At 43.6% G+C, this 14,480-nt stretch overlaps 1 protein-coding gene across 1 annotated transcript in view; it reads left to right on the top strand.

Moving 5' to 3' along the window:
• Positions 1-7,479: 7,479 nt before the first annotated feature.
• Positions 7,480-14,480, top strand: part of abhd3.S (abhydrolase domain containing 3 S homeolog) — a gene marked incomplete at its 5' end in the record, with an annotated part of 32,894 nt that continues 25,893 nt past the window's right edge. Inside the window, 3 exon segments of the mRNA NM_001095957.1 lie at positions 7,480-7,750; positions 7,943-8,106; positions 13,118-13,300. Of these exon segments, the coding sequence (NP_001089426.1) occupies positions 7,592-7,750; positions 7,943-8,106; positions 13,118-13,300 (506 nt within the window).

The following is a 14,480-nucleotide window of genomic DNA, read 5'->3' as shown; positions in this document are numbered from 1 at the left end:
CACGTGCCTAGGGTGCAAGCTGGAGGGGTGCCAGGCACACACTTTCTCTGCCTCTCCTACCCCTAGCCCGGTCCCTTCTCTGGCTGGCGTGTGTTTGTTTGCGCATACGTGCACTGTCCCTTTCGTGCCGCCTCATTTTTTTTGTGCATGCACACACGCAGGTTCTTTTGCGCATGTGCGCACACACGATTTTTCACGCATGTGCGTGCGCCACTGTGGGGCGCTCCAACCAGCCGGGCTGCCAACCAGGTGGGCGGCAACTAGTAATGTGCGGGTCGGGTTTTTCATGACCCGCATCTGACCCTAACCAGCCCGCTCTCGCCTGTATCCCACTTCCGGGTTCCTTTTTTATAGACCCACGCCGCCCACCGATGATGTCACAAAAGGGCTGGGGCGATCAGCTATAAAGCAGGAAGCCGGCATTAGAAGGTGGCAGGCGGGGAGAGCAGGAGAAGAGCACCTGCGAAGAGGAGTGCGAGGTTGGCCTGAACCCATGGGCCCGGCCCGCACATTAATAGTGGCAACTTTGATATCAATGCACGAAGTAGGGTCAATTCATTTCCCAAGCGGAGTTGCCAGGTTGGTGGTTTTCCAGCCAAATTGGGCTACTAATTTAATGCCCAGGCGTGTTTTGAAAGTACAAACTGGCTAAAGTATGGATTTGGGCTACTTTTTCAGCGTTTGGCTGTTTTTTTCTCGCACTAATGTGCCAAGCCTGCATCTCCCAATGCATGTTGCGTAATGTAGTTTCTGTTTAACAATTTGCCAACTGCCAAGTTTAATGTAAGACTACAATACCCAGCATACAATGGGACTGACTTGTGTAAAAGTCGTGAGTTACCAGATTTTGGACTCTGTACCCGTCTCCCCTCACTCTTAAGCCTTCTTGCGTTTTCTGATGACTTTCCCCAATTTCAGAAATATTGCGGCAAAAATCTGCCGGCCACCTAAATGTCTAGAGATGGCCTGTTTTACCAATGTTTATTGAAATTGTATGTGTGTTTTAGGGCCTCATGGGGTCCCAATAACCCCAGGGCCCCCCTCTGTAGTTGCTCCGGCAAATCTGTCCCATTTTGCTTCATGAAAAAATTTGTGAAACAGTGAAAATTTGAAAAAAGGAGATTTACTTACCTGGTAAAGCTCTTTTGCATAGGCCCGTACTGTCAGTGCAGGACGACTGGGGTTAAGTTCTCCTCTCTGGAGGCAGGACAAACAATTAATGAATTCTTAAGCTCCTCCTCTTCCTGTGTCTCCTTCCACCCTCAGTTGGTTGTAAAGTCTGTGAATGGAGACACACAGCAAACATAGAACTAACTCCCTAACTAGCTAAGGAGCGGCAGCAACCGACACCCACACCAAAAAGGGCGGGATGCTGCACTGACAGTACGGGCCTATGCAAAGAGCTTTACCAGGTAAGTAAATCTCCTTTTATGCATACGGCCCTACCTGTCAGTGCAGGACGACTGGGGATGTCCCAAAGCCGTCCTAAAAAAAGGGTAGGGCAGAACAAACTTGAAAACGATAACAAAAACACTGCAATTTTGAACTATAGGAAGCTATCTACGTGCTACTGCTGCTTGTAGCACCTTCCTGCCAACTCTGATTGGCTCGCATTAAACAAATCAAACTTATAGAATTTAGCAAACGTGTGTGGTGATGACCAGGTGGCTGCCTGGCAAATTGTTTCCAGGGAAACATCGTTAAAGAAAGCCCAGGAAGTACTGACTTTTCTAGTGGAATGTGCCCTTAACTGAACTGGAGGGGTCATTCCTGCCTGGGTATATGCTAGAGAAATGGATTCCACTATCCATCTAGCTATGGTTCGTTTCGAAGCAGGAGAACCAACTTTGTGACCACCAAACAGAATGAACAGAGCATCAGACTGTCGAAGCGGTTGAGATCTCTGTACATAAGTCTTTAAGGCCCGGACTGGGTCCAAAGAACGTAGAACTGTGGCTGACTGATCAGATTCCTGAACTGGTAACGCTGGTATGATGATTTCCTGGTTTACATGAAAGGCTGAGACCATTTTAGGAAGGAAAGCAGGGTTAGTGCGTAGGACTGCTTTGTCTGGATGAAACTTGAGCCATGGAGATTTGCATGATAAGGCAGCTAATTCGGATACTCTCCGTGCAGAGGCTATAGCCAGAAGAAAAACTGTCTTGAGAGTTAAAAACTTAATTTCCACTGACTCAATGGGTTCAAAAGGAGCTGATTGAAGCGCCTCCAAAACTACATTCAAATCCCAAGGATGAATAGGGTGTTTCGTTGGTGGTTTGATACGGTGTAAACCCTGAAAGAACAATTTAACTTCTGGAAGTAAAGCCCATTGATCTTGAAACAATGCCGCCAGTGCCGATGTTTGAACTTTGAGAGATGTGATGCTTAACTGCTTATTGAATCCGTCTTGGAGAAATTGTAGAACCTGAGGAGATTTACACGTCTGCCAAACTAAATTGTTAGTTTCACACCAAGAGATGAAGATACGCCAGATCCTGTGATAAGCTCTGGCCGTTGTAGGTCTCCTAGCCGAAAGTAACGTATCAATTACTGACTGTGGAAATCCCTTCTGTTTCCAGATACTGGATTCAAGAGAAAAGCCGTTAAACTCAGCTTGTGAACGTCTGGATACCAGGCTGGACCCTGCGTCAGCAGATCTGGAGTGACAGGTAACCGAAAGGGCTGATCTGCTAGCATCGCTATCACGTCTGCAAACCAACAGCGAGTTGGCCAGTGTGGTGCTATCAGAATGATAGGGAGGCCCTCTTGACGAATCTTCATTAGTGTGCGTTGCAAGATCGGTAGTGGTGGGAAGGCATAACCCATCCGGAAGAGCCAAGGAATAGCCAACCCGTCTACAGCCTCTGCCATCGGGTCCCTGATCCTGGAGAAGAATCTTGGTACTTGGCAATTGTGCCGGGATGCCATGACATCCACGCAGGGAGTACCCCACATGTTGATGATCAGTTGGAAAACCGACTTCTTGAGTTGCCACTCGCCAGGGTCTAAGGTGTTGCGGCTGAGATAGTCCGCTTGCCAGTTTTGGAGTCCTGGAATGTAAATGGCTGTCACAGCAGTCGACTGTGTCTCGGACCAATTGATGATCCTGGAAATCTCTGACATCGCTGCTGCACTCTTTGTCCCCCCTTGCTTGTTGAGGTACGCTACCGCCGTACTGTTGTCGGACTGTATTCGAACGTGGGTGGTCCGTAGTAGTGGTGACCAGTAGATGAGGGCATTGAAGATTGCCCTGATTTCCAGAATATTTATGTGGAGTTTCTGCTCCTGCTGATTCCACAGGCCTTGACATGAACGATGTTGCCATGCCGCTCCCCAGCCCTTGAGGCTGGCATCCGTGGAAATTACAACTGGAGTTGGCAGATGCCACGGTTTGCCTTTGGAAAGATTGATTTCGTTGGCCCACCAGTGAAGACTGGAAAACACCGTCTTGGATAATGACATCTTCTGAGAGAGATCTTGGTGATCTTTGTTCCACTGACGAAGAAATTCTCTTTGTAACGGTCTCATGTGGAATTTTGCGAATGGAACTGCGTCTATAGTCGATGCCATGAGACCTAGAAGCTGAAGTATAGCAAAGGCCGTTGGCGGACCTTCTGTAGGGACCTTATGACTGACTGGATGTGTATGACCTTTTCTGCTGGTAAGAAAAGGCTTTGAAGCGTGGAGTTGACCACGAAACCTAAAAACGGGAGGATTTGGGTTGGCGTGAGGATGCTTTTTGATAATTTAGAATCCAGCCATGCTGAGTTAGATGCTGAATGCATAGTTGTGTATCTAGATGAGCCTTTTGGCTTGACTCTGCAAAAATGAGGATATCGTCCAGATACGGGTATATGTGGATACCCAATGACCGAATCACCGCCACCAGTGCTCCCAGCACCTTTGTGAATACTCGAGGAGCCGAGGTTAAGCCGAATGGCATTGCTTGGAACTGGAAGTGTTGATGGTTTAGGAAGAATCTCAGATATTTGTGGTGATCTGGATGAATGGCGATGTGCAAGTACGCATCCTTTAGGTCGACCTTTGTCATGAATGCGCCCGTAGGAATGGATGCTGTAATGGAGCGAACTGTCTCCATTTTGAATCTTTGGTACTTGACTGACTTGTTGAACGGATGTAAGTTCAGGACTGGTCGGAAACCACCATCCTTCTTTGGTACCAAAAAGAGGTTTGAATAGAAACCTTGGAAGTGCTCCCGAGGAGGCACCAAAGCTATCACTCCCTTCTCTTGAAGGTCTCGAAGAATGGAGATGGTGGCGTCCGCCTTGATAGGATCTGAAGGTTGTTTTGAGGGCACGAACCGGGCAGCTGGTGGGAATTTGGTGAAGTAAATTTTTAGGCCTGAAGAAACAATATTGAGAACCCATGGGTCCAAAATGGAAGTTTGCCACCTGTTTGCGAACTGTTTCAGTCTTCCACCCACCTTGAAAGACTCGACTCCGGCTGAGTCAGGAATCCTGATTCTTTGGTGGTCCCCCTTTCCTGGTATTCTTCTGTTGAGATTGCCATGGTTTGAATTTCTTGTTGGTGGTATTGGGACTTGGTCTACCTCTGTTGGGTTGTCTAGAATAAGAGCCCCAGGATCTATGATGGTAGTTACGTTTGTGTACTGTCTTGTGTGGCCTTTTACCTTGAGGTAGGAATGCTCCTTTGCCACCTGTCACTTCTGCGATAATCTGTTTGAGTTCTGGACCAAACAACTGAGTCCCTTCAAATTTAATGACACTAGTCTGTGTTTGGAAGCGGAATCCCCAGACCATTGTCGTAACCAAAGTGCACGTCTAGCCGTAATGGCTGCTGCAGAAGCTCTGGAAGCCAATTTAGTTATTTCCAGTGAGGCCTCACTGAGGAAGGAGAGAGCCAGAGAAAGCTTGTCTAAAGCCGCCGAAGTGTCTGGTTGTTTAGCAAGTTGAGACTTCTTCAGTTCCTGGCACCAAAATTTTGCCGTGCGTGCCACGCTAAGAGAAGCAGATGCTGGTCGTAAAACTGCAGTAGAATGAATAAAATCCCTCCGTAATGCAGACTCAATCTTTTTATCCATGGGATCCCGGAATGAGCCAGCATCCTCAGATGGTAGCGTAGTATTCCTGGATAGACGTACTATGGCCGAATCAACTTTTGGAGATTTGTCCCCAAAGTGTTTGTGTTCATCCGAAAGTGGATATTTATAGAGAAATTTCTGTGGGACAGTGTTTCGCTTGTCTGGTTCTGACCATTCATTAGAAATGATTTGTGTAACAGATTTGCTAGTGGGAAAAACTCTGGATTTTTTTGAGTGTTCCCTAGGACCTTGTCCACTTTAGAAATGGGTAAAGGAGTTTCTTTGATCTCTAAAGTATCGCAAAGATACTTGAGGAGTAGTTTGATATCGTCAGGTTGTTTAGTAGAAACAGCCTCATTTGATGCAGAAGAATCTGAATCAGTGGAGTTGCTGTCAGAACATTCACTCTCTGAGACCTCATAAGACTCTGGATCTGAAGAGTCGGATGGGATAGGTACTGGTACTTTAGACTTGGATTTGGTCCGCATGGGCATCTGTACTTGACTGTTAACTGCCTGTTGTACAGATGAATGTATGTGTGATTGTAACCAACCAAAAATTGAGTGAATTGTTGATTTGTAGCATTAGAACATGGAGAAAAATCTTGTGGCATAGATTGAGACGTATGAGCTGGGCTTGATGGGCCAGGTGAAAAATGAGGAGGGGAGGGAGGCTCCTGATTGGCATGAACCATAGCAATGGTCGAAATAGGTACAGGCTGCTGTAAATCAATATCAGATTCTTGAGATTGAGGTGATTTAGTCATTTTGTGCAGGATAGGAGGGGAGGGTGAAGCAGGAATGGTGTCCTTCCTTTTACCCTTCTTTCGGGTAGCCTTAATGGGTCGCTTGGGGCCCTCAGAAAAATCCTCAATGAGGTCAAATAGTTCTTTGGAAGCAGCCATAATGTCAGAGACTAAGTTCAGAAGTAAAAAGGAGCCACCGGTTGTAATAGCTATGAAGCAGAGAGCAGTACTTATCTGTATGTCTCTAACTTGCAAGCGTGCAGACAGAGGACTGGAGTCGCGTGTCTCGCCTATTCGCGCTTCCCGATGACGTCATCAGAAGGCGCGGTAATTTGGCGCGCTTCTGAAAGCGTTCAGTGTGGGCGGAAGTGACGTACCAGTAGGACGCATGAACAGCGCTCCTCCACCCAGCTGTAATGTAGCGCTGGCTCCCACTACATAACCTCAAGGATGCAAGGGGAATAACCGCTGGCCATCCTGAATAATTCCACAATGGAATAGTGGCACATAGGGAGTGGAGCACACCTATCATGGGAGAGAGGTAATGGGGCTCACACTGGCCAATAACGCTAATAAGCGGAGCACACAATCATTAAAGGGCTCTATATGTATGAAAATAGCAGAGCGCACCTATCCACAGAGATGTGAAGGGGCTCATACTAGTCAGGAAACGCTAAGAAGCGGAGCACACAATATCAGGAGGGCTCTAATATGTATGAACAGTAAAAGTTACCTTGAGACGACTTGTGTAGCAGGGCTCAATATACTGAAAAGCTCACAACCATATAAGGGGGCTCTAATCAGATATGAGCACACTGAATATACAAATAAAACATGAAAATAAAATAAATAAAAATAAAAAATGCGAAGAGGATGATGAAGGTGTCCACCTCCGAGCAGGACAAACAAAAAACTGAGGGTGGAAGGAGACACAGGAAGAGGAGGAGCTTAAGAATTCATTAATTGTTTGTCCTGCCTCCAGAGAGGAGAACTTAACCCCAGTCGTCCTGCACTGACAGGTAGGGCCGTATGCATAAAGGGGTACTTTCCCATTTATTCATTTATTAGACTTTTTTTCACTGCACATATTGTGCTATTTTTGGGCTACTCTTGAAGCGCCTCTCGGCTTGTTTTTGAAGAGACCTGTCGATCTTGTATCCCGAGGGACATGATCACGTGCGAAGCTGAACAATGAACCAAATTAGCCCCAGAAATAAGTGCAAGGTGTGGAGAGAGATCGCACAGGCTTATCAGTCTCACATGAACAGGGATAGCGCCCTCTATGTTCTGGATATTAGATTAGGCGAAATGCGCCTCAGCCCCAAGGAAGAGGATCCGGCTCGTGTGTAAGACTAGACGGGTCCCTGGTGCGCATGTCCCTCAGTATGTAAACCCTCTACTGCCTCGGGAACATGCACAGATCACGCCCAGCGCTTGAACAACCATATACCGGGGATATAATACAACTCGTTATCCAGAGCTCCCCCTCCACACCTGTCACTTCTGTCAGCACTATGTAAGCATTCAGCTCCTCACAGGTACCTAGCGCTGTACTGCCAAAATAACGTTTCGGATTGGCTCCCAATAGGCGGCCTGCTAATCTATGTTATTGGTTAGAAGGGTTATATGGGCGGGGATTTTCTGCATCCGCAGTCGCTGATTGGCTGGAGAAGGAGCAGGGACGATCTCCCCATCCCTTTACTCGACCGGTTCCTGCTGTCGGTTCCATTCGGCTCACCCCAGTGCCCGAGTCCTTTGAGGCTTGAAGCGGGTGTTAAATCAACATGCTGGGAATCATTAACCTGCAAGGGCTCACCCGGGATCTCTCCCTGTATCTCGAGAACCAAGTGCGAGTGGGTCTGTTCGGCTCCGGGGTGGGCTTGTCCTTGGTGCTGGGCTTTGGAGCAGCCTATGCGTGCTATTATCTAAGTGTCATTGCTAAGGTAAGCGGAGGGACTGAGGGACAGCGGAGGGGCAGAATAGTTCCGTTATTGCTGTCCAGCCTGTATGAAGGAATGTGCCATCCGAGTCATTAGAATCCCCATAGGGGTGACCTAGAGCCCATTAAACATCCCCAGCAATGGAGGGTCTAGTCCAACGCTTCTTATTGCCATTCTCTTTTGTTCCTTTAACAGAAACCCAGACTGGTGGTCGGAGGGGAAGGATTATGCAATTTCCTAAAGCATCACTGCCCGGCGGTGACAGAAACCTACTACCCTACTCTATGGTGCTGGGAGGGCCGAGCCCAGACATTGCTGAGACCCTTCATCACTGTCAAACCACTAGTGAATTACAACAAGTGAGTATGGCACAACAGGATTATTATTGTGTTATTATGTATTACAGCATTCTTTTACCTACACACAATAATCAGTACCTGTTTGACTGTGCAATGCAACCTCCCTGTGTTTCATCATCATTTTTATATATATATATATATATATATATATATATATATATATATATATATATATATATATATATATATGTTATGAAATAAATGTTCTTAGACCAGTAATTCTTAGGAGCGTGACCCGATTAGAGGTCTCCATCTTGCTTAGGGTGGTTTCTCATGATCCTCTTTGATACAAAACCATATTACCTGTTAAAATGACATACATCATTTATGTGAAACAGTATTAGGGTCACAAAGCTAATTCCCAAACTCGGGTCCCCCAAGAAATGATTTTAAGAAATCCCGTTTTAGAACAAATTACAGGTATAGAACCCTTACACCTCTTTGTGCTAAAGCTTTGCACTTACTGCAACCAAGCTGTCTTTCTGGCTGACACACACACAAAGATACACACACACGCAGAGACACACACACAGAGACACACACACACAGAGAGACACACACACACAGAGAGACACACACACACACAGAGACACACACACACACAGAGACACACACACACACAGAGACACACACACACAGAGAGACACACACACACAGAGAGACACACACACACAGAGAGACACACACACACACAGAGACACACACACACACAGAGACACACACACACACAGAGACACACACACAAAAACACAGACAGACACACAGAATCACAGAGACACACACACAGAGATACACACACACAAAGAGGAGCGTGACCCGATTAGAGGTCTCCATCTTGCTTAGGGTGGTTTCTCATGATCCTCTTTGATACAAAACCATATAACCTGTTAAAATGACATACATCATTTATGTGAAACAGTATTAGGGTCACAAAGCTAATTCCCAAACTCGGGTCCCCCAAGAAATGATTTTAAGAAGTCCCGTTTTAGAACAAATTACAGGTATAGAACCCTTACACCTCTGTGCTAAAGCTTTGCACTTACTGCAACCAAGCTGTCTTTCTGAGACACACACAAAGACACACACACACACAGAGACACACACACACACACACAGAGACACACACACACAGAGACACACACACACACACACAGAGAGACACACACACACACAGAGAGACACACACACACAGAGAGACACACACACACACAGAGAGACACACACACACACACACACAGAGACACACACACACACACACACACACAGAGACACACACACACACAGAGAGACACACACACAGAGAGAGACACACACACAGAGAGAGACACACACACACACAGAGACACACACACACACAGAGACACACACACACACACAGAGACACACACACACACAGAGACACACACACACACAGAGACACACACACACACAGAGACACACACACACACAGAGACACACACACACAGAGACACACACACACACACAGAGACACACACACACACAGAGACACACACAAACAGAGAAACACACACAATAACACACACACACACAAAAACACAGACAGACACACAGAATCACAGAGACACACACACAGAGATACAAACACACACACAAAGAGAAACACACACAGACACACAAACACAGAGACACACGCACACAAAACACAGGCACACACACAGAAATACAAAAACACACAAAGAGACACACAACACAAACACACACAAACACAGAGACACCAACACCCCTACCTCTCCTAGGAGCTTTGTGAAACAGCACGGGAACTCTCTGACACCTCCCATTCCGTCTGCTGGCCAATCAGAGGGACTTTGCCTTTCCCTGACTGATTTGATATTTTTGCAATGTCTCCATTGACACTTTGAACATGGTGTCCAGTTTGCAAAGTTTGTGCTAATACAATGATTCTTACATAGATACATGCAGGTAGATTTTAAGACAAGTAAAATAACCAAATATGGTGGGAAAATATGGCACTAGAATTCAGTGTTATTTTTTTTATTTATATTGGTACTGAAGACTCTTAGGGGGAAATTAAATAAAATTCACATATAAAACAAATTTGCTAATTGCTTTTTATTTAGCAGCTCTTTAGTTCGCAATTTTAGCAATGGTTGCTATGATCCCAATTACCCTAGTAACCATGCACTGATTTGAATAAGACACTGGAATCTGAATTGGAGAGGCCTGAATAGAAAGAGGAGCAATAAAAAGTAGCAATAACAATACATTTGTAGCCTTACGCAGCATTTGTCTTTTAAATGGGGTCAGTGAACCGCATTTGAAAGCAGGAAAGAGTCAAAAAACAATGTCAAATTCTTAAAAAACTATAAATAAAATATAATGAAGACCAATTGAAAAGTTGCTTAGGATTGGTCATTTTATAACATACTAACAGTTAACTTGAAGGTGAAGCACCACTTTCAAAGTGGTGTAAACTTATGTAGCCAACGGAACAACTTATTCATTAAGGAGTTTTATTACATACACACTATGCACTATTGCAAACTATAAAATTCACAATCGCTATCCTACTGTTGTGTGAGGGGCAAAGTGATCACAAAAGCAAGATTTTTCACTTTGTGTATGAATTGCAATCGATTTTTCAGTTAGCGACCAATATTACATTCCCCCATTAGCTTTTCGAGCTGTAGTCATTCCATGCCTTAACCCTGGCCCTCTTAGTTCTGTATGTGTAACAGTCAGTACAAGCCAGAGGGTTATCCAGAGCACATTGGGGACCCTGAGTTTCCGAAAAACAGTGTGGAAACTGGCTTATATATTGGACATTATACTAGAAGCCTGTTTGGACACTGCACCAAATGTTAAGGTCTTATCAGGTTATAGAGATTGGACTTACACCTTATAGAGGTGAGATTGGCCCTTATTATTGTATGGATGGGGTAAACAGAGATGTCTGTCTCACTAGAGCTCAGTTAAAGGAACAGTAACATTGAAAAAATTAAAGCGTTTTTTAAAGGAAAGACAATATAATTTACTGGTAAAAATGGTGTGTTTGCTTCAGAAACACAACTATAGTTTATATAAACAAGCTGCTGTGTAACCATGGGGGCAGCCATTCAAGCACAGGGTACACAGTAGATAACAGATACGTTCTGAAGAATCCCATTGTATTCTGCAGGGCTTATCTGTTATCTGCTATGTATTCTTTGCCTTTTCTCCTTTTTCAGCTTTGAATGGCTGCCCCCATGGCTACACAGCAGCTTATTTATATAAACTATAGTAGTGTTTCTGAAGCAAATACACCAGTTTTACTAGTATAGAACAACACTATATTATATTTTCATTACTTTAGGATAAGTTCATTTTTTGGTGTTACTGTTCCTTTAAGGGTAAGTGCAAAATGGTCTTACTACTTAGTCACACTGTCTGCTGGGGGCACATGATTGTAAATGCACTACAAACTTAGAATGCTAATAGGCAGTGTAGGACTTGCGTATATTGAGAGGTCTTGATGTGGCACGTGAGCTTATATATTTTGGCCAAAGTGTGGTACTAACACCTCAATTTTTTTTTTGTAACAGTTATTTTTAAAGGCAAACCATACACTGGCAATCTTTCTTATTATCTTTCTTTCTGGCTTTTTATAGTTTCTAGCAGCTGGTCAACTCCAGAATGTGGTTGTTTAGACCGAGCGCTGTCACAAGGGTGTTTCTAGTAGCTGGCTAACACCACAACGTGGTTTAGATTGAGCACTGGCAATTTCTTTCTGTGTTTTCTCTATCTCCCTGTCTATATATCTCTATAATACTAAAAACATGTAGCCATTTTTGATATTGCATTGCATAATTTTCTGTAGGAAATAATTTGTCTTAGAATAATCAATGTATAGAACGACAGATGGTTAGCAATCAAGAACATTAATGGGATGTATGATGCAGTATGCATTGGACTTTTTTGTTCTATAAAAATTTAATTCATTGGACTATGCATAAAATTTTCGGTACCCCCCCCCCCCAACGAATTAGCCATTTTTCATATGACATTTTACTACAAGATAGAAAATGGTAGCAAAAATATGAGGTTGCTGTGAGTAACTGAAATGGTGTCTCTATATAACCACGACAGGCTGATTTTCCTTGAGAAGGCTGAAGACTATTAAAGGAACAGTAACACCAAAAAATTTGTGCTTTAAAGGTATAACACTATTATGTATTGGTCCCTGCACTGGCAAAAATGGTGTGCTTGCTTCAGAAGCACTACTATAGTTTATTCAAACAAGTTGCTGTGTAGCCATGTGGGCAGCCATTTAAGTACAAGATACACAATCCCATTGAGTACTAAAGAGCTTATCGGTCATCTACGGTGCCTTTTCTCCTTTTTTTCCAGTTTGAATGGCTGTCCCATGGCTTCACAGCAGCTTGTTTTTGTAAACTATAGTAGTCTTTCTGACGCAAACACACCAGTTGTACCAGTGCAGGGAAACAGTACATTATATTTTCATTACTTTTAAAAGACTTTCATTTTTTGGTGTTACTGTTCCTTTAAGTAATGTACGAGATCTATTGGTATTAAATATTATTTTTATAAACCCATTTCTCAGAAAGCCTAAAAAATATGGCAGTGCAATTTGCCATGGTATGCTATTTACTCTGCTATTTACTCTTTTTCATTTCAATAATACGTCGGTATTTATTATTAGTTTATCATAAATCCATGATAATTGCACATTCTTATTGATTTTTAAATGCTTGAATGTTTTTTTGTAACCTTTAGGAGTGGTGGTCCACATAAAAACCTCTTATCCGATAATAGATTTTTACTGTGCCCCTCATGTTTTCTCTGCCCCTCATGTTTTCTCATACTGCGCTCATATACAATAGTATATTAGTATAATACATCATGCATTAAAAAGTCAGCCTTTTCATGTATGTGAATTTGAAATATATAATTTGTATTTTGTATAACTTTAATATTTTATTTGCATCATTCAAATTAATATGCTTTCTTTCCATCTGTCTATTGTGTCTTGCAGTGAGCTTATTAAAACAGCAGATGGAGGGCAGATTTCTTTGGATTGGTTTAATAATGATGATAATACACTTTACCCTGACACTAGCAGCAGACCTACAATCCTTTTACTGCCTGGACTCACAGGAACAAGCAGAGAATCATATATCCTCCACATGATCAAGCACAGTGAGGCTCTTGGATACAGGTAGTGTAAAGTACAGTTATTTATAAAGATCCTTCGAACAGAAGAACTCATAGCTGAGGACTATAATGCCCAGTGGCAGTGCTATTTTGGCACACTGGTTTCATTCCTACCTAGTAGCCCCTATCTCCTAGAAATATGTATGTTCTCAGTGTGTATGTGTTTTGTCCAGAAGCACTTGTCTTCAGTCTCACTCCAATATCGTACATGAACGTTAATTGACTGTAGTGCATATGTGCATTGGTATGTGAATGTGATAGTTATTTCCACTAAGACAGGGACTTAGGGGGCAGCCTCAGGCAGTAGCAGCCCGCGGATCGTTCCTGGTTTTACCTGCCTTGTAATCTAGGTTTTATGGCTGTTGAGCTGCTATGCACCATCCTTAGGGTTATTAACTGATTATGCAAGTGGCGTCACCAATAGACTCTTTCCTTGAGGCAGGATATTGGGCCCATATTAAAGGAGAACTTAAGCTTAACCAAAGAAGTAAGCTAGAAATGTTGTGCGTTATGTTTTGGGCTTCTGCACCAGCCCAAGGCAACACACAGCAGGGAAGATCGGTACCTCTGATGATGCCCCAGTAGCTCCCCATCTTCTTTCCTGCTGATTCATTGCACATGCTCTGTGCTGCTGTCCCTTACTGAGCTTAGGGACCCACTCACAATATATAGTATACATAGGGGCAGATTTATCAAAGGTCGAGGGGAATTTTCGAAGTTAAAAACTTCGAATTTCAAGCAATTTTTTTGTGTACTTCAACTAGGGAATAGTCCAACTTCGATTCGAATTTGAAAAGAAATAAAAAATGTATCATGTACGGTCTCTTTAAAACCTCGACCATTCGCCATCTAAAATCTGCCGAAGTGCTGTTTTAGCCTATGGGGGACCTCCTAGAACCTATATGGAGTCAATTGGTGGACTTTGAGAAATCAAAGTTTTTTTTGGGGGGGAAACTTAGAATCGAATTCGATCGAATGCGCTATTCCTTCGATCGTACGATTAGAATTCGATCACTTTCTATGGCATCTTACAGCAGCCGCTCTGGTATTTGCCAGAAGCCAAAGATTGCCAGTTCAGGCCTGGATCTTAGGCAGGAACTTTGTATATGACACAGCTTTGATCACAATGAAACCCATCAGAATACCAAAGAAAAGGATTTTACAAATATCATGTTTTAAATGTA

The sequence above is a fragment of the Xenopus laevis genome, chromosome 6S (genome assembly GCF_017654675.1).
Source record: "Xenopus laevis strain J_2021 chromosome 6S, Xenopus_laevis_v10.1, whole genome shotgun sequence".
Classification (NCBI taxonomy): Eukaryota; Metazoa; Chordata; class Amphibia; order Anura; family Pipidae; genus Xenopus; species Xenopus laevis.
The sequence above is the reverse complement of the archived record's forward strand: the minus strand, read 5'-3'. Positions and strand labels throughout refer to the sequence as shown.